Here is a 19,707-nt window from a genome sequence, read left to right on the forward strand (position 1 = left end):
TCCTCGCGCCGAGACAGGAGCAGATTTAGTTACCAGAGGGCAGCCGTCGCTCCTCCGCCCAGCACCGGGGGCAGCTGGACAAACCCCCCTCGGGCCGGGGGAGGCGGGGCCGGGAAGCCGCCTAAAGTTTCGATCAGCGGGCAGAGCCGGAGGGAGAGGCAGACTCATGCCCCCGGCTTGAAAATAACCCTCTATTACCACCTGGAGTAGTTGGAAATAATAAAGAACATGTAAAAGCCTTTTAAAGAGATAAGGCGGGACCCGCGTACCGTGCTTTAGCACAGCCACACGGCCCCTGCCAGCCCCCTCCCGCGTTACAGAAGAATTTGAGATTATGGTCTCAGCCAGTCTTAAGTTCTTACAAAAACAGTCCAGCTACCAATTACTAATTTTCACCTCCTCAGGGGAGAGAGGGGAACACGTCACCCTTGGCCCAAAGGTTTACAGCATTTCATGAGTGTTGCACAGGTAGAGGGTAACCCTGTGTCTGTGCAGGGGGTAGCCTTACCTCCACCCGCAGCAGAGCTGGCCCCTGCCAGCAACATGTCTATGGTGCTTCAAGGAGTAATCAATGTTCTTCTGGCAATCACATCTCTTCCAGAGTTTCAGTGTTCCCCAATTTGCATATGGAAACTGATCTTTCATTTGTACAAAATAAAGTGGAACTTTATATTTTTTAGACCAAAATACCTTATTTGGCTGCTAAAAGATAATATAGCTCTGGCACATATTCAAAAGAAATTATTTTCCACCATGCTGAAAGGAAAGTGAAGTGTGTGCATTTTCAAGTTACCTTTATCCATAGCTTTATATGAAAACAACTGGTAAATCCTACAGAGAAAGGGGGGTTGCCTTTGAGAAAGCGATCGCTGCCTATAGTACTCAGACCATATACATAATTTCATACTTACAAGTTGACAAAGTTTATTTTTTTAAATGCAAGTTTTTAGAGAAACATGAATCTGTAGACAAAGGCAAAGGCCTTTGTGTTTGACAAGGGGACTGAAGTGAAGTAGATGCATAAGAATTAGCAGCCAAGACTTAGTTTAGCTACATTGTTTAGCTACAGTATTTAACTGGTAGTTAAGGCAGAAAAGCAGCCGATAGTACAGGAATTAACACACAGTTAAAGAGAAATCAGAAAATCTACTAAAAATTGAAGAAAATCATCTTGTAAGTGACCTTTACTCATGACAAACAACTAATATTTACAGGACAAAAAAAGTTAACATATATAAACCACTTTAGCCAGTTTCTGCCTTCTTAGAATGCAGATGCCCTATTTTTCCTTGTAATAAGCTATGGACATTGAATTCCCTTTCATTAACCTTAGAATTCTATTAATAAATACCAGTAATTCACAACTTGAAGTTAAGAAAAATCTACAAAGAAATACTGAAGTGTTGAGCAGCACTAAGTAACAACTCCAAGCACATCTAACGTCACAGCCCTTCCCCCGACACAGACTGAGGGCGCTCACCCTACATCATAACAAAAACAGTGACGTGGAAATAGAAGGTTTGCCTCCAGGCTTAGAGCAAGAGGAGAATCGGGAAAGCATTAACACTGGAGTCTCAGGCTAGAACCATAACTTGGCCTGTAAAATATCTTCACATTTTTGTCCCAGTGTAACAGTTACAAAAACTATGTGTAATCTGTTATCTTCATAACAGAAGATAGACTATTTTTTCTTAAGTATTTACATTTAATTCAGTAGCATTCTAGCTTATAGCTTATATTTTCAATTTCTTTATTATAAATACATTCACTTTGTGAAACACTGATTTCATGGAATAGATAAACAAAAATTTTATTGTAGTCCATATCACAGGCATTGAAGCATAATGCATCACTGGGTGACTAAACGCACCACTCATTAAATTCACATTTCAGACTGTAATTCACAGAGACTAAAGCCTAATTGAGTCTCCCTCTGCTCCTGTTTCCTTTTCCCCAGATTCTGTAATCCAAGTGTGACAGCAGTCTATTAATGCAAATATCCAGAGCCTTACCTGCTCCATTTCCACCAGCATTTCGGCATTGCCTCAAACTACAGAAGGCATTTTCAGCCTAGGAAATTACTGCAGTTCAACTGCGCATTTGTCCCTTTGTCTGCTTGTGCCTGCAGAGAGCACATGGACTGAAGGCAGCTATAGCTCAGTTGACCTTTGAAACCAAAATGCTAATCCAAGCCCTATGTCACGTGTGGCTCTGAATCCTGTTAAGCTTTTGGTCTATTCCCAGTGGTACCATTTAAGTAGCTCAGTATGAACTTCAATTTTTACTTCATAACAGCCAGCAGGAGCAAGTGCAGCCATTGCATGTATAAAATTTATTCAAAGCACTGGCACTGAGTCTTATGCAGTTTTCTTTTTATAAGAAACAGGAGGAGGGCTCTAATTAGGTCAGCCAGGTTGAAGATTCTAGCTGCTTTTCATTTTACATTTAAACGAAGTACAACCCAGATCTTGCTACGATACAGTGAGATGGATGATCAGAGAAATAATTTCAATTAAAAAAAGGTATGTTCCACAACATGAAAGTAATTGATTCCTGCAGTGAATACTTAAGTCAGTTGAGCTACCAGTATCAAGGTTTCAGTTTTTAATACGTATTTCATACGTGCATGGAACTGCCAAATCCACTTAGATTGAAGTTGACACAAAGCACTCAAAATTTCCCCTTGATTTCCACGCTTTACTTCTCTCCCCAGTCTGCGCTACATTATTTATCTGTATTTTAAAACTAAAGCAAAAAAAAAAAATCAACATTGCCGTAAGGCTAGCGTAATTATTTGCAAGAGTTTCCCTATTCTTTTTGTCAATATAAGCATGCTCTTGATAGTTGAAAAAGGATTCAAAAGTTACACTTAGGTAAAACTGCCAATTAAGCTAGAAAGTTTTAAGAATTAAGGCTGTATGAAAAATTAAGTAGCCATCATAAAAGCAAAATCCTGTGCTATCTGCAGTATTTTGCTTCACTTGGTGTACTTTCACCCTTTGACAAACTCTTGCTCCTTTGATGCAGGATATGTCAAACACCAAAAATGAAGTTCAGTTAAAAGTGTACCTTAACTCAGTGTCCCCATTTCCATGTTTGAGTTTGTGGAACCTTCTGTTAGCATTCACTTGCCCTAATCTCTCCTGAAATAAAAGGCTCATGTGCATTTTTAAAAACACAAACTAAGAATGCCTTTCAGTTTTCGCATGAAGGCTTTTTAGACGTTGGCATTCTGATTTATGAATAGCGATTTCACCTTAAAAATCCCCATGAGTAGCACAGCACAGAAAGCGTGCACCTTTCAGCAGCCCTGCGTGAAAGATGAATGCCATCCTATGAGAAAAACTCCAGTGTAATAGCTGTAGAGTGTAACTTCCATTTTCAGCTGTTTACAGATTTCCCCCACCGCCACCCCATTGCTCTCTCCCCTGCTGCTCACTGGACTGGGCTCGGTTTAACCACCTGCTCATTTCACATCCCCTGACTAGTGGCTATACAGGCTGTGCAACAGCAGGATTTCTAGTAAGACCATGTTCTCACCAAATGAGTCAGACTAATGCACATTTCCTCTACAGTTTTCTTTTACCCCATTTACAGCTTTCAGACAAGAAAACTTTTATTTTTCTCCACAAGGAGAGATAACTCCAGTATTAAATTCTTTTAGCAACTTCCTTATTAAAATATGCCTCTCAACACTTCAGGCAAACCACTAAATTGAACACTAAGTATTTCTCAGTTCAAACACCTGAAGTTAATCCTCATCCTCAGTCTTCAGAAGTTCAAGTAATCCAGCAAATACACAAAGATGACATTAACAGACAAGACCCAGCAGTTTCTTTCCTTGGACTTAACATGCATTTTTGGTATCTCCTTTCCTAGATATTATCAATTCTCTCTAAGCTTATAATGTCAGTGTAAGTGGCAATATATTCAGCACACCAAGCTTTGTGTACTGTCTCTGCAGCACCCATACGTAGGATATTAGTAGATACAATAACAAGAACACAGTTCTGCATTTCACTTAACTTCCAGTATTTACTTTTGCATTAAGAGAAATTCACAGGAAATGAGAGGATAAGGGAATTGCAGGTTGTATGTATTGTAAATAATTTCTGTAAGACTAGAGAATACGTAGTCTTTGAGGCAAGACTGACATTGGGCTTTGTTGTGAAGATTTAAGACAAGAACAAAGAACATTAGGTCAACTACACTATGATTTCGGTTTTTATCCCTGGTTTGTGAAGGAAATAGACAAATACTTTAATTTAAAATTTTTATTGTGCTAAAACGTTCTTAATTTTGGATGCAGTTAAACAGATGCCTTCCACCTTGCCAAAATTTAAGTCTCTACAATGAATGCATGTACAGTGGGTATCCTCCCACGCAGTTAAGACAAGTTCTATTGTCAGTCCCCTTCACACAGCACTGATCAATTACAACAGCTGCCTACGAAGATATTATGACAATTTAAGCGTCCAGTGAGCACAGCATTCATAAAATCGACATTCCTCTTCAGACACTAATCTTAGCCACAGTATGCAAACATTTAGGTAAATGCAGTCAATTTGAGTTTGACCTGAAAACCCTCTTCTGGAGATCAGCAGCTGCAATATCTAGCCCCAGGATTTAAATTAGCATGTCCTGAATATAGATCCCACTAAGAATATAAAAACTAACTGTACAGTCCAATTTTCTACATTGGTTCTATATTATGTAGGCCACAGAGGAAGAAGGGTCTCTTGGCAGCATTTCTGCCATTGGTATTGAAGCAACCATAAACAGCAAAATTTATTTAACATAAAATTGTATACATGAGATAGATAAAAAACATCTTTCATAAAATCAGATTTCATTTGTCATCCTTATTCACCTTTTCCGAGTTTAAGCTGCTCTGTCAAAAACAAACTAAGCAGCTTCAGCATACAAAAAAGTGAAACAGTGAACGCTTTTCGCAGTTGAAGAGTGCAACGATGTTACCAGGAGTCTGAAACATACAGTCACCTACAGCTTCACAGTAAGAGTATAACCAGGCATAGTTTTCTAAAGATATATCATTTTAGACTATTTCTCTAGTACTCCTACTAATTTGTATTATATACGGCATCCAAGTTCACCTTGAACAAGCAGTCTGTCAAAGTCTTCTGTAGTACATAAATCTATTGATGATTCATGATATTGTTCTTAACACCAAGAAGAGATTAAATTTTGTTTTTATTACCTGCAATGGAAAAGCGTTACTAAGTTTGGGTTTTTCACTATTGCTCCCACCACATCGAGTAATTATTTGCCTGCTGGGGGGAGGAAGGCACTACGCTCCACGTAACAGGGAGGCCAGAATTTCAGACCCTGGAATATACTGTAAACTGAAGGTCTGGTTTAAGATCTATACCCTCCCACACTGCTTCCCTTCATGCATCCCTATGATCTTGCCATCTTTCCCTCCACTACGCATTTATCTGTAGGCCTTCTGCATCTTACCTTTACACCTACAGCAGTATAATGTCCTGCCAGGTAGCAGCTGAAGAACCACGGCTCAAACCTCTGGCTGAGCCACTTTAACCCCTACCACCCATGCGGGAGATGCTTCCTATCATCTGATTAGCTGTAACTGCAAGCTGTATGACAGAAGGGAAATCGTAGGCGATACACAGTAGCAAAGCAAAGTTCACATCTTGCAAGATCATGCAAACCAGCTGATTCTCTGTAACCCACTCCCTCCTCTTCTCCCCATCAAACACACTTTCTGTTGTCTGACCCGTCATACCACCTGCTCGCATCAGGTTATAAGAAACTGGGCTGAAAAGCACAATAGCAAACTGGACACTGGAAGTGCCCCATCGATACAGCCTTCCAACATCTGCTGTGAAACACACAAGAAGCGCCATTCTCCTTCCTTCCCCAAATGCAGCAGACTATGCAAGACTGTCATACCTTCTTTGCTTAAGTTAAGAGATACGAGGGCACAGTTACGTCAATATCTAAGCTTACCTTCTTTAAAAGGAGTTTTTGGAGGAATATTTTCCTTGCTATCATGCTGGAAAGCTTTGGAAGGATCAAAATGCCTAATGCCCTGAATTGCATATAGCTCCTCCTGAAGATCTCTGTTGGTTTGCTTTTCTTTTGCTAGCAATGCACGCAGTTTTGAGACATCCTAAAGAAAACATAATACTTGGAAGTTAGATTAAGAACAGGAAGAAAGCCTGCTTCATCATTACTAAAGTAGCCCTTTTGACTAATGCTGAACACAAACATACGTACACAATTATTGGTGGCGTTAAAAAACAAACCAAAACCAAACATACAGGTGTAGAGAAACCAGCACCACTGTACAACTGCTGTATACCACCCACTACGCAGTATAGTGGCCTGAAACTTTCAGGTGCTGCTTCCAGCAGATAGTTTACTAAGTCTAGAACCTCCAAAAGAGGTAAGCAAAACCAACCAAGCCAAGAGTCAGGGTAATTTGCACTGGTGGTCCCTCCGTATATCATATTCAGTCAAAACTAAAACAGATTCTCTTGGTGTTTCTGGAGGCCGGTGGTTTGTTCTAATCTAGCTCTTCCAGGGAATTTAAGAACCATAGAAACCAAGTAGTTTGCAGGATTAGTCTATAAACGTTTAGAGCAACAAACAAAGGAATCAAGCAAATAAATAACTTAGACTTCTAACTTCTCATTTCACAAACCTGCTTCAGGTGGGTATTCTCTTCCTTCAACTTCATAACATGCTTGATTTTTTGCTTCTGGTTCTGGTGGCCAAGTAGTTTAGCATAGGCATCACTTAGTTTATTCAGTTCTTCTTGGGCTGCACCGTGCTCATTTAAGAGCGCATTCTTCTCTGCTTCAAATGCATCTAATTGTTGCTGAAATAAATATTGAATCTTTGAGAAATTTTTAAACATAGCTTTTTACTGAACTGAAATCTACAAAGAAAGATTGGTTTGGGAAGGGGAACAGCTGGCTCAAGGGACAATAACTTAGGAAATGTTGCAGGATAAATGCCTTAGAATGAGTAATAGCATGTTTACTTCTCAAGAGTAGAACTTGAGTCAACTGCACAAATCTTAAGTCAACAGACACTAATAAACATCTACTTCATAACACACCTGAAAAGGCTTAGTTTTGTTATGTAAATCTTCATATAGATTACGCCAGGTCTTTATCTCCTCTTTTAAACTAGAGGTCACATCTTCATTTATGGTTTTCCTAAAAAGCAGGAAGTGGAGTTTCATTACATTCATTGGTAGCTCTCAGCACTTATTCACACTAAGATTTCAGTGTGCTATAATATGCAGGTTTAGTTTGAGAAAAGTCACCTTGATCTTTCCACTTCAAGTTTTCTTTTCAGATCTTCAGTTTGCTCTTCCAGTTTTTCCTGAAGTTTAGCCATTTGTGCAAGGCAAGACTCTTTTGTTCTCTCTGTTTCTGCTTCTTTTAGTGCAAGCTTTGTCTGGACTTCCAAAAGCATCCTGAGGAAAATATAATCCATCCTTAATGAACCCTTAAAACTTTTTTTTTTTAACACTACTCTAAATCTGAAAACACAAGTAACCATGATTGAAAAGCTGTTAGTAGAAGAACTGAAATAAAGGTTTGCACAAGCAGTGCTACAAGAGAAGAACAACAATACAGAAAGCAATCAAGTTCAAGATGTACAATATTCTTAACTTCTCCTATGAGGAAGCAAGCAGTGCTTTTGAAGCAAAGAAAGACCATGTTTCTTACTTATGACTGTTTAATGCCAGGAGCTTTTAGTGGAAGACACTTTAGTAGTTAGACTTTACATGCAGAGGTTTGCTCAAGCAGAAACTAGTCAAGGCTATTCAGCGTGGATGTACTTAAGGGTTCAAAAATTCTACACCTAAAGCATTGCCTTCCCTCTCCAGCCTCAGCTGTTTGCTATATCACCTAGGTGGAGACTAAGAATCCCTTCCCTGCCACACTCAACCAGCAAATCAAACAGGAAATAACTCTCCAGTTGTTTTTCTTTTACCAGCTCTAATGGAAACTGGAGGCGATATTAAGCAGGTGGGGAGGAAAGAAAGGGCAACATCTTAAGCAGCACAGGTGTTTTAAAATAAGCTGGGGTAAGCTGTGATTGTCCTTTGGACAATCTTAATATACTGGTTCTGGGTGAACAAGACAGCAGAAGCATTACAAAGCTTTACAGAGGCATTTTGGGAAGATCAGAAATACCCAATTCAGTTTGGCCAAAACAGCATTTTAATGCAGTCAAGTAAGTCATTTATCCACATGCAACAGTTAAAAAGATTAGAGCATAGTTGTTGATTTAAATCCAGCTTCAACTTCAGAAGCTAGCTAGGAACTACATTAAAAGTAGTGGGGAAGGAAATCTTCCAGCACATACACAATATGATCCGTAATGCAACTCATGTACAGGCAGTTACCACAGTTGCCTAATACAGGTGATTGTACACTGGGACCTTTTAAGACCAAACTCCCCCACTTCCTCAAATAGTCAGTTACTTGCCCACAGCAAGGGACTTTTTCATGCTCTGCACCGTGAGCTGGAAGGAGAACACACACCACTAAGCTGCTGTTAGACAGTCAGAGAAACACCCTCAGCTAGTGGCCTAAGGCAACTTCTTGGGTGTTACCACTTCTCAGCTGCACTGTGGTGCTTCATATTAGGCAGAAAGAGGACATTTGTTTACCTCACCACAGTGTGGTAATTCATGGATGGTTAATTGGCATCTGCTTGTGAGCAGAATTTGAGGTGGCACATTATTCAGTGGCAAAGGGTGAGCTCCGCATTAGTGTTTGTCTGCCCCTGTGGATCTTATTTGTGGAACAGTCACTGTAACTGACTATTTCTAATAAAGACAACATTCCAATGTATTTCAGTTAACTATTTTCCTTTTCCTATATGTTCCACATAAAGGAAAATGTCAAAGCAATTGATTGAACAGACCAGTTTTCTAACGCATATAAACTTAATTTTGTCTGTCAATATTTTCAACCTTCTGCACTGGGAAAAGGAAGAAACTTAAGCTTACACCAAATACCGATTTTATTTCATAGAGCACCATGTTAAGTTCTAGTTAAGAAGGCGAGCCTTAGTTGGCATTCTTTAGCTTAAGGAAAAGTTTGTCTGTCTAGTACCTTGCACATTCTTCTTTTGCTTTGTTTTTAGTGTATTCTGCTTCCTGAAGCAGCTGTAGATTATCTTGGCCTATTTTTTTTAGGTTGGCAACTTCTTCTTGCAGAGAGGTGTTCTCCAGTTTAAGACTGCATATTTCTTCAGCTACTGTCTTCTTGTAGCTGGTATTCCAATGCAAATCAGAAAAATCTTGTTACTTTAGACAAAATACAGTAAGAGATTTTATAATCTGGAGATACGGCAGTATGCTGGCACTGATAAATCCAAAGTTAAAAAAACCAAACCCAAACATTTCCATAAAGCCATAAGCAATACACTATGACAAATTCTGCGATACAGGTATTTTCACATTTTGGTACATACTTTAAAACACAAAAGACCTACTATAACTGAAGCTTATTTTAAACACCGAAAGACCTACTATCTGCAGCTTGCATTGGCAAATATCCCACTGGATCCTTCATGGGTGCCTTGCATACTTAGCAATAACAGTAACACTTTTTAAATACTTCCACAACCTGAATATTTTGAGAGGAAAGAACTGGAGGAAAATAATGTCGATTCAGTGCAAGTTTTGAGCCTAAACAAGAAGTCTTTTTGCAAGAGATTTTAGTGCAAAGAGAACACCATCGCTAGTTACCACTCTCATTGAGATTCAAGAGCACTTGAGTATTCTAATTGGTTACGCTTTGGAAGAAGAAACATCCCATTTCCTGAACCATATACTGAGTATGTCATTACATTTGACTAGTACTCAAGAGGAATAAATGAATTTCTTAATGCAATCAAATACTCCATCACAAAATCCTCTGCTCTAATACTGTACCAATGCTCATATACAGTGTTAAGTACCAAGGCACATGAATAAACAGCATATTTTATTGTAATCTTAGAGATAATCCCCGTCCTAGATCTTAATGAAACTTAAATACCTCTCAAACTCAGCAACAGTCTTTCCAAGTTTACGCAATGTATTGCTATGCTCTTCCTGGATTTGCAAAACAGCATTGCTGTGCATTCCATTGATTTGCTCCAACTCAGCATTCTTCCTAAAATAAAAATTCAGTATTCCACACTGAAGATGAGTAAGTCTGAACACATTACCGAATGCTGTTATCGGTTACAGAAGGCTTGCAGTGGCAGCAATAAATTATGACAAACCAGTAACTTCTCTGCCACAACTTCTCACTTAAAGCACAATCTTCACAGCAGATTTAACTAAGCATTTCCCCCTCCCCTTATTTTCCAAGATAGCTATAGAATAGATTGAACACCTAATAGTAAACTTTCAATATGTGAAAGGAAGAAACAACTTGCTTGAAAGTCTTTCCTAGTCATTGCCCTCTCCAGGGCAGAAACATCCAATACAACGTGAATGTAGCTTACCCCTCACAGCAACGTCATATTAGTACAGTACTGGCATTTCAAGCAAGTCTCAGCACACTAATTAAACAGTTTTAAAACAATATAAAACTGATTCAAGTCACTCAGCTGGCTTAGGTCTAATCACTATCAATAATCAACAACCAGCAAGAAATAAATTTATATCTGTTCAGGTCTCTAAAACCCGAATTAGGCTCAGAAGCTTTGTGTATGCTACTGATTTAACATTTTCCCTTTCAAAGCTTTAGAATCAGAAAGTTTATTTCACAAACCCTTTCAACTTTACTTCCATCTGTGCAAGTTCAAGAGCTTGAGATTTGATTTCTTGTTCCAACCGCTTCACCAACTTTTCAGCTTTCTTCTCCTTAGCATGTAATTTATTCAGCTCATTCATTGTATCATTCAGCTCTTCTTCAAGAATATATCTCTCACTTGTTACCTCATCTTGGAACTCTAGCAACTTCTGGTGCATTGATGCAGATGACTCCTGCGTGCCAGAGTAACACAGATTTTAAAACTACCAGTACTTTTCTAGATATTAAAGACTAACTTGCATTGTTCAAACTTTAAAGCACAAGAATAACGTCAAATCTACAGGAAGAACCAAAACACCCATCATACCAGCTATGATTCTTAGAGATATTGGACCACACAGTTTCTGCTTGCCAGCACCCACTTGTACGTTCCACAGATTAGACCATTAATAATACAGCAATCTCACATGTGACCAAAATCAGAACCTTTAGCACCAGTCATTGGGATTAGAGTCTATTTTTAGACTAATTTATAGTCAGTATTTACCTTCTCTTGCTGCAGCTGAGAGACCATCTCCTCATGTTTCTGAAGCAGTTTTTTGTGTTCTTGTTCTTCTAAGCCAATTTTTTTTTTCAGGTCTTCTATTTCAGCATTCATACTCAGGAATTTTCCTCTGCTCTCAGACAACTCTTTCTCTGCATAGAGGAATTGTCAATATAACACAAGTTCCCTTCTCTATCTTCAAAGAACTACAACATCTAGTACTTCAATTCTAGCTTTAAAGTTATTTAAGCAAGGGCGGGGGGGGGTGCAGGGGGGACCACCACCAAAAAATCCCAAACCACATCTTTAACCCATCTGGAAACTCCTCAAAATTGACTGAAAGTGCAACACTTCTAAAATAATTTTAACAGCAGAAATCTTTGGATCAAGCAATTGGCCTTCATCAAAACAGCAGTATGGCTGGGGAAAAACAACTAAATTATTTCCCCAAAGCTTCTTCCACATAATACTAGCACACACAAGCCAACTGGTACACAGAGAACTGAGTACCAGTCTCAGGCTGCAGAGTTGCTGGTTTTGGGGGAGAGGGAGAAAAGAGGTGAAGAAGGATTCCTAGACACATTCCCAATACCTCAATGAACTTGTGCACAAGCTGCTAACAGTGGATTGAGACAATATGGTACAGCTGCTCAATGAAGAGTAAGAAACAAGTCATTTGTGTTCAGCTTTCAGACTAAAGCCATTCCCACCGTGTAAACAATCTTCATTTCTATACTATCTACCTTAGTAACCCCCCATGGAAATACAAATTTAGACTTAACAGATGTCAGATGCAAGGTAGTTTCCATATTGGTAGAAATATGCCTAGCTGTTTTCAGCTGGAGCTCAGAGACATGACTTTTAACTTGGAACAAACCAGTCTAAACTGACATTTTAGAACAAACCTATTTGAGATGCTTTAAAACCTGTCAGCGATCCCACATATGTGAACAGCATACAAGCACTAACAATTACCTTTCTCTTGTTGAAGCAACTGGCACCTTTCATTAAGTTCTTTTATCAGTTTAAATGATTCTTCCTCTTTTGTTCTGAGGGTATCCCTCAGGATCCCAATATCTTGATCTTTCTTTATCAGTGTCTCCTCCATCTGGGCAACATCTACTTTGTATTTCTCAACTGTTTCTGCAACACTACTGCAGGAGAAAATTCAGGTATTTGTTACTACTAAATTCCGTTTGTAAGCTTACACTTCAGCACAAAGGAAAAATGCTTAGGGTTATTGGTTTCCAACAGGAAAACTGCCTTCACCTACTTTACCAGACAAGTTTTTGCACATTAAGACAGATTAATTAAAATTAATTTATTTCAACACTGATGTTTTGTTTTAAAAGAAACTTATACAATCAACACAAATAAAATATAAAGGTTTGATTAAAAGAGAATTAGTCGCTATAATTGATTTACAGATGATGGCTACAGCCAGGTTTTTTTTCCACAAAGCTGAGTTTTGACAGAAAAGCATATACATTAATAAGCCAGATTTTACAAGAATAAGCAGAATCTTAAGATATATAGCCAGTTAATGAGGAATCTCTTAATGAGTAAATTGACAGTGAAAAAAGAGTGAACTAGTTAAATGTAAATACTTCTGTATTTTCACCATGTTCTGAGCTAGGGACACATTACTGTGAAGACTGGTTAGAGTTTCAATCGGTTACAAAGCACTGGATTAGTAATTTTTAGAATCAGACTGACGTTCATACATACATAATTCATCACAACTCTTAAATGCAAATCGGAGTAAAGTTCACTGGAAGCCAAGATTGAGGGGGTTTTTTTGCCCTACTGTACATTGTTTTACAAGAGAGGGCTAAAAGACATTACTGCCAGTACCTTAGAGGAAAAGGATTTAGTTTGATTTATGTACCAATAACTCAGGCTAAAAACATGATTTCAGGACCCTGATACCAAACTCTTCCATAATATTGCTTAGCCCAGAAAAGCACAGAGACATTTAGAAAGATAATTAAAACAATATCTTACGACTCCTTTCCATTGTGTAGAAAAATATCTGATTTCTTTTCCCCCTCTATTTTAATGCTGTTAAACAGAATTGTTGCCAAGGTTCTACTTCACCAGTCGTAAATGAGGCTTAGTGTTAGTGCCTTTCAACTTACCCAGTCCAACTCAAGAACAATTTGTTGTTACCTGAGCTCTGTGATATATTCCAGGAGTTTTTCAGTGTCAGACTTATCTTCAACTTTCTCTCTCTCAGTAGCAGACCTAAACCCAGGAAATTTTCATGATGGATGTATTTAAACAAACTCAGAGCTACTTGTAAGCTATTTGTTTACTGCTAAGCAAGTAGAAATAAACCATTGAATCACAACTTAGCAGTAATACATACTTTTCATAATCCAGTTTGGCTGACAAACTGGTATTGGCCCTAAGAGGTGATTCTACCCTCTTTTGATACTTGTTCCGTACAGTCTTCTCATTTGTAGTAAAGATGCTGAGCCATATTCTGCCACAAGCAAGTATGTTAGAACAGCTGCATTAGCTAGACAAATTACCATTTCCTCCCTTTGTGACTTGCACTACCTGCATTATTAGCTTTGTGTATTTTAACTCTAAGATAAGTATAAAAATTCTGCTCATATTCGAGCGCTTGGATGTTAAGTAAATGCAGAAAGCATAAGAATGCTGCAGTGCCAATCATGCAAAATTGAGATAAAGTATACCTTACAAGTTCATCTTTCATAGGTTGCCATCCTCAGAAATAGCCTATATATGGGTGCACTGTTCCTGTGTGGCAAATGACAGTATTTGGGCAGAATAGAAAGTGTTGATTTGGAACTCTCTCTTCCTACATACAGCTGCTTCAGCCAAGACACTTTGCAGTTGTCTTCAGAGAATGTGGCTACTATGAAGCAACCATGAAGGCACCACAACTGCTCTTCAATACACTTAGCTGGAGAACACACACGTGTTCATCAAATCTGTGTAAACTGCCTGGCTACTGAATTAGGATCTCAACTCCTGGTCCAATGCTTTTTCATTCTTGCTTATTTCTAACTTACTAGTCTCAAGGGCCAGACACTGAAGTATCAAATCTACACGAATGTCTTGCTCTAAGGTGAATGACAATTACTTTCTCAAGATACATGTCTTCCCTCCCCATCCTGTAGCCAAGAAAACTCCACCCATACTACACTGGAAGACAAAGGGTTGAGATGACACGGTTTGTCTTTTGGAAAAAGGTTAGATACACTAGAGGAACAATATTTTTTATGTTCATTTTATAAGAATATAGCAGTTCATAAAACTTAATTCCATCAAATTTATTCCAGGTCACAAATACTAATTATTTCTGTTCCTCCTTAGTAGGGAGACAGCCTGTATTTCCCCTAAACTACATGCTTACTATAAGGTATAAGCATGTAAGCACAGCTAGATGATATAATGTCATCTAAGTCAATTCCTTTCCTTACTACTTACAGTTTTTCTTCTAACTGTGCTACTTTTCCCTTTGAATGCTCTAGATTCCTTCGCACTTCCTGCAGCTTCATTTCCATATCTTCCTGCTTTGCAAGTGCAGTCTTAAAAAAAAAGACAAATATTACCACCAAAATGAGATTTAGTAAAAAAAATCCATTGTCTAAGAGACAGTGGTAAACTGAAATTTATTCATAACTACAGTTTAATGATAGCGCTTGCTACTACGTTAAATGTGATTCAAAATATCCCTCTGTAAAGATATTAGTCATTTATTAAAACAACAACCATCACACCCTGAAAAACACAAACATATATAAGAGCTTCAAACTATACTTAGGACCACTGATTTTCAAATAAATTAATAGTCTGACCAACAGATTGATATTGTAACAGAGGTATTTCTAGGTTTCCTTACTTGAACTCAGATTTACTCTACACATCAACAGCAAAATCAAGAACATCTGTTGTTTGATCTTGCTTTATTTTCACTCTACAGAAAATAGAAGAATCTACCTCACAACAGAAGAGTTGAGGACAGAAACAAAACACAATCGGCAGTTCTATTGTAAGCCCTTCATTGTCTGCTCCTGAACAGCTCAGAATTACTATCCTGTGCAGTGCAAATGGTCATACCTTTTCCTTAGCATCCCTCTTGTTTCTGAGCTTCATTAATTCCATGCATAGGCTGCTCATTTTCTTCTGCACGCCATCTTCAGACAGCTTATTAGAGATTAATATAAAACCGCTAAGCATAACTCCTTCATACGAATTACTGTTCACACAATCTTTTAAAAAAGTGTCCCCCTCCCACCCACAACACTGATCTCTACCCGTCCTTGAGACGGATGTTAGCAGGTCCCACTCTGACTTTAGACAGAAGCGCACAAGATCCCAAACCAGACATGCTCTATCCCTGCGGCAATGAAGGGGCATGGGGAATGTGAAAGTAGATGCTGATCAGCAACTAAAGTTTCCTCTTGCACAAGGAGTTTAATAACAGCAAAGTCAAAGCAAATACACACTTAGTTGTCTGAATACCTTTGACTTTAGTAGTTCATTGGTTCTTGTCAGTTCCAGAAGCTGTTTTTTTAGGCATGCAATATTTGCCAAAAGAGATGTTTTCTCCTGAACTGCAGCATTCAGCTTTGCTTCAATCTTAACAAAATCCTCATCCAGAGCCTGAAGTTTTTTATCCTGCTCTCCACGCTCTCTCACTAATGCACGAATCTAAAACAAAAGAGGTATTTTCTTTATTTCCTACTATTATTCTTCTTAAATAACTTCATTAGTTTATGCCTGTTGTTTTGTTGGAGAGGCTAAGTATCCAAACTGTATTAACATTCATTCAAAATATATATCTTCAACTCTGTCATTCACAGGAAAGGAGATAACAGAATCACCACAATCCTCTATTATTATACACCACAGATTTGCAGTCCTAGCATTTCATCTGACTTATTTTATGCTACTGAGCCAGTACAACATGTTAAAGTTGAATAGTCTTAGCTTCAACTTGCAACAGAAGCCAAATCCCTTCTTTGGCTGTGGAATAGAAAGACAGAATGTGACATTTGAGACATGAGGCATAGATTACTACACAGAAGTGTACTGATAAGGAAAAGCTAGCTGCCTCTTAAACTTTAGAATTATGTCAATTATTAAGCAAAAATCTCAGCAAACAGTTGTTAAATAAAACAGAACCTTTTTGGGGTAGAGAACATAGGACTTGGTTCTCCCCTTTTTTTTTTTATAAAAAAACGACTAGCTACATAGCTGTTCACAATCAGTAGGAATTTAAGTAATTCCATTAACAAACTCAATGTTTTCTACATACCATAACATTTTATAATCTCTGCTCTGCACAGAGCTGTTTGCAAGCTACCTGTATGCTGTGTTATACAAAAGAGGCTAATTTTACCAGTTTGTATTTTTTATTATGGTAAGTGGGAAACATATTACAGGATTGGACTCACATAATGTATTCATACCTCCTTCTCCAGTGTCTTTTGTTTCTTTTTCTCTTTCATAAGGATAAGATCTTTTTTAGGCTTCAGAATCCCATTAGCTGGCTTTTGAAAACGGACATATTAGAAATATTTAAACGGATCTCTAGCTGCATACTAGTTTAACACCACAGTTAAATGTAAGAGTGGATGCATTCATATAGACAATACTATTAAAGATACACAGACAAAAAATAAAAACCAAACATCTCTCCCCCCCACATAGGGCAGAGAAGCATCAGGTTAGGATGGGGTTTACCATTGTACTTTCTCATAAGCATTACTCTGAATGGACAGCTTATAACCATTGTGACAGGAAGGAGATTAAGAAAGTTTGAGGCATTAGCACCCCCCTAAACTCCATAAAGAACACGTTAAACCCTTAACCACAGGTTTGTTTGCAGAATTTCATCCTACATCATGAGTACTAGTAAACTAAATTAGTAAGTCAGGGTTATCATTTTTCAACTTGTTAAGCTATGCATCTTCAAATCCATATCCTCGCACATTGCACTGAGAACCTGTATATACAGTATCAACCCTCTTTGTTTCTTTTACCACTAAGTTTCTGCTCTGCCCTGTCCACCGTATGAAAGAAGAAACAGAAACATGATCTTCCTAAAAAGAAGCAGCCACACCATAATTACATGGTGAGGAAGAGGCAAAAAACCCCAACATTGTAACACCAAAGACAAGCCACTCTGTAGTCCCAAGTAATCATCATGTGATTCCCAAAGACGCTGTAATTTAATTTTTCCTTCTTAGTTACTAAGGAATACAGGCACAATAATGTGTTTCATAGTTTACTCAGGTAGGTTAATAGTAATTGCATAAGGGGGCTACAAGATTTAACTAGTCACAGTGAGCTTCAGCTGGAACTTAACAGTGCTACAGACACCACAGAAGAGTCTTACTGTTGATCCGAGAGATGCGAGTCTCCTTCCAGTTACAGGGGTAGGTGCACTCTTCTCACTGTTCAGATTTGTCTCACCTGCAGAAGGACGTAGAAAAGAATGGTGAAGGAAAAGGGCGTGCATGCACATGGTGAGGGAAATTTAACCGAACTAGACAAGGTTAATTGGCTTTCTATACAAAAGACAGAATGTCGCCTGATTATTAGGCTATCCACTTCACTACCCAATGCCAGCTGTTTTCTTATTACAGTCGGGCAGTTCAATATTAGTCATCTGGGCACTTCACAGAGTTTAGAGAGAGACTACCAGATGACAGTCAGTTTTGAGTATTCAGCTTCTGTCAAGTTTCCCCCCCACCATCCAGACCCATGCTGCCAGTTTTCAACTGAGGGATGCTTTATATCTGAAAAACCCATGAAAATATCACTAAAAACATGGTTAATGAAGTAGTTAAATCATTTATTTGATCTCCAGAGGTCCCCCTAATTAGCAGAAGTCACATATAAAGCTCTTTTCAGAAGATTCAGTTAGACATGTTTTTACAGCTGCTACACCCTTGAGCTGGAAGGTAGGCAGTGAGCCCCTGCAACAGAAAACAATTTCTAAACAAGAACAACCCAGTAACAGCATATAACCACTAACAATTGTAGCATTCAAAGTTAATATACCATTGTGTTCTGTGCAACTTTTAGGACTACTCACTCTTCTGTCTCCTAACCCTTTGACATGTTTCAGAGGACAGAGACCTTTTCAGTACATCTGAAGATTTAACATCATAGGATCCTCGCAGTGGAGTACATACTAGAAACGAGATTTTCAGAACAGCAGAGAACTATTAAGGCAAATGATCGGGTTTTCAACTTCAGTAAGTTGAGGCTGGTAACACATCTAAGTCAAATCCACTTAAAAAAAAAAACCAGAACACCAACTGGAGTCTCAGTTCTCCTCATCCTCCACATAAACATGAAAAAAATATACAGCACACATGGTGGGGGAAAGCGTTCATTTATTACACCACTAATAAAATTAGAAACTGCGATTTACCCATATGATATTGCAAGGCATCTTACTAGTGATAGCAGCGCATTAACTTCCATAAAGAAAAACCCCAAACGGTTAGAGGATCTCAACGTCAACTGGTGAAAAAGCCAGTCTAAAGTGTTAAAGGATAAAAAGCAAACTTAACTATTAGGGGTTTTTTTAAACATCTTATTCCAGTTTAGAAGAGACTACTTAGACATTACTGAATGCCAAACTTTTCCTTCAAAGAACTAAGTTACTTAATTTAAAAAAAAAAATAAAAAGCTTTTTTAAAAAATTAAACAATTTTAAGGGAAACAGCAGACAGAACAACATGGCTACAAATTCTTCATACAATTATCATTACAGCGGGGTAGTCTCAAACACAACAAACGCTTATCTACTTGCTTCAGCTTTCTCCAAATGAAAGCAACTTCATTTACTATGAGAAAGGGTGACAATAGCAGAAAGGCATGCAGCTACAGGCAAAAACTCATTGTGAGAAACTTTTACATTAGAAAGTGCCCTCAGTAGCTTCAGTTCTGACTAGTTCTGTATGTGCTTCTCTTGCAGTTTTCTATCAAGACACCAGAAGGCTAGCAAATCCTGGTTTGTCACTGTTTTATTTGCAGCGTACGTATATATACATATATGTTCACTGCTACGTTTAGTAGCCGTTTACCTACGACCAGGACTCGAACCGAAGTCGGGATTTTTCTTCCTCAAAACAGACTCCGACAAGCGCCTAGACAACAGGTCCTCGAGCACACTGTCAGAGGCAGACGGGCTGGGACACACCGAGGTAACCGCAGGCCCGTCCCCCGTCCCTCAGGCACTACCACGAAGGGCTCGGGCTCCCTCCTTCCCTCGCCCACCCCCCCGAGGACAGGAGGCCGCCGCGCACGTACCGGAGCTCTCGTTGAAGCGCCGGAGCGGAGCCCTGGAGAAGGCCATGGCGGCGGACAGAGCCCGGCGCGGCGCGGCCCTTTCAGCATTCAAAGGGACCAACG

General features: G+C 38.8%; 2 protein-coding genes across 2 annotated transcripts in view; both read right to left on the reverse strand.

Annotated features, from left to right (window-relative positions):
• The window catches only part of MAT2B (methionine adenosyltransferase 2B), a 14,220-nt gene extending 12,187 nt beyond the window's left edge, over positions 1-2,033 (reverse strand). The window contains exons 1-2 of the mRNA XM_009285983.2: positions 2,013-2,033; positions 34-201 (exon numbers count right to left, since the gene is read on the reverse strand). Coding sequence (XP_009284258.1) covers positions 34-201; positions 2,013-2,033 — 189 coding nt within the window. The remainder of the gene's footprint in view (positions 1-33; positions 202-2,012) is intronic.
• Positions 2,034-4,264: 2,231 nt separating this feature from the next.
• Positions 4,265-19,684, reverse strand: HMMR (hyaluronan mediated motility receptor). Its single transcript, XM_009285711.2, has 18 exons — positions 19,606-19,684; positions 18,380-18,478; positions 17,678-17,754; positions 16,749-16,829; positions 15,799-15,987; positions 15,394-15,480; positions 14,761-14,861; positions 13,471-13,545; positions 12,277-12,455; positions 11,305-11,453; positions 10,776-10,990; positions 10,053-10,169; positions 9,123-9,281; positions 7,316-7,468; positions 7,106-7,205; positions 6,686-6,862; positions 5,989-6,151; positions 4,265-5,218 (listed from the first exon to the last, which is right to left on the reverse strand). The coding sequence occupies exons 1-18, from the start codon at positions 19,649-19,651 to the stop codon at positions 5,199-5,201; spliced, it is 2,187 nt and encodes a 728-aa protein (XP_009283986.1). The 5' UTR covers positions 19,652-19,684; the 3' UTR covers positions 4,265-5,198.
• Between the last annotated feature and the right edge of the window lie 23 nt (positions 19,685-19,707).

Source organism: Aptenodytes forsteri, unplaced genomic scaffold (assembly GCF_000699145.1).
Source record: "Aptenodytes forsteri isolate BGI_AS27 unplaced genomic scaffold, ASM69914v1 Scaffold54, whole genome shotgun sequence".
Lineage (NCBI taxonomy): Eukaryota > Metazoa > Chordata > Aves > Sphenisciformes > Spheniscidae > Aptenodytes > Aptenodytes forsteri.

What these genes read in the sequence shown, in the direction of transcription:
- HMMR (XM_009285711.2), bottom strand. Translation starts at nt 19,651, where the DNA reads ATGGCCTTCTCCAGGGCTCCGCTCCGGCGCTTCAACGAGAGCTCCG. An exon ending in CTCAGCTGCAGCAAGAGAAG is followed by an intron (nt 10,991 to 11,304) that starts GTAAATACTGAC and finishes TCTGGCACGCAG; the next exon opens with GAGTCATCTGCATCAATGCA. An exon ending in GCAAAAGAAGAATGTGCAAG is followed by an intron (nt 7,469 to 9,122) that starts GTACTAGACAGA and finishes TATTTTCCTCAG; the next exon opens with GATGCTTTTGGAAGTCCAGA.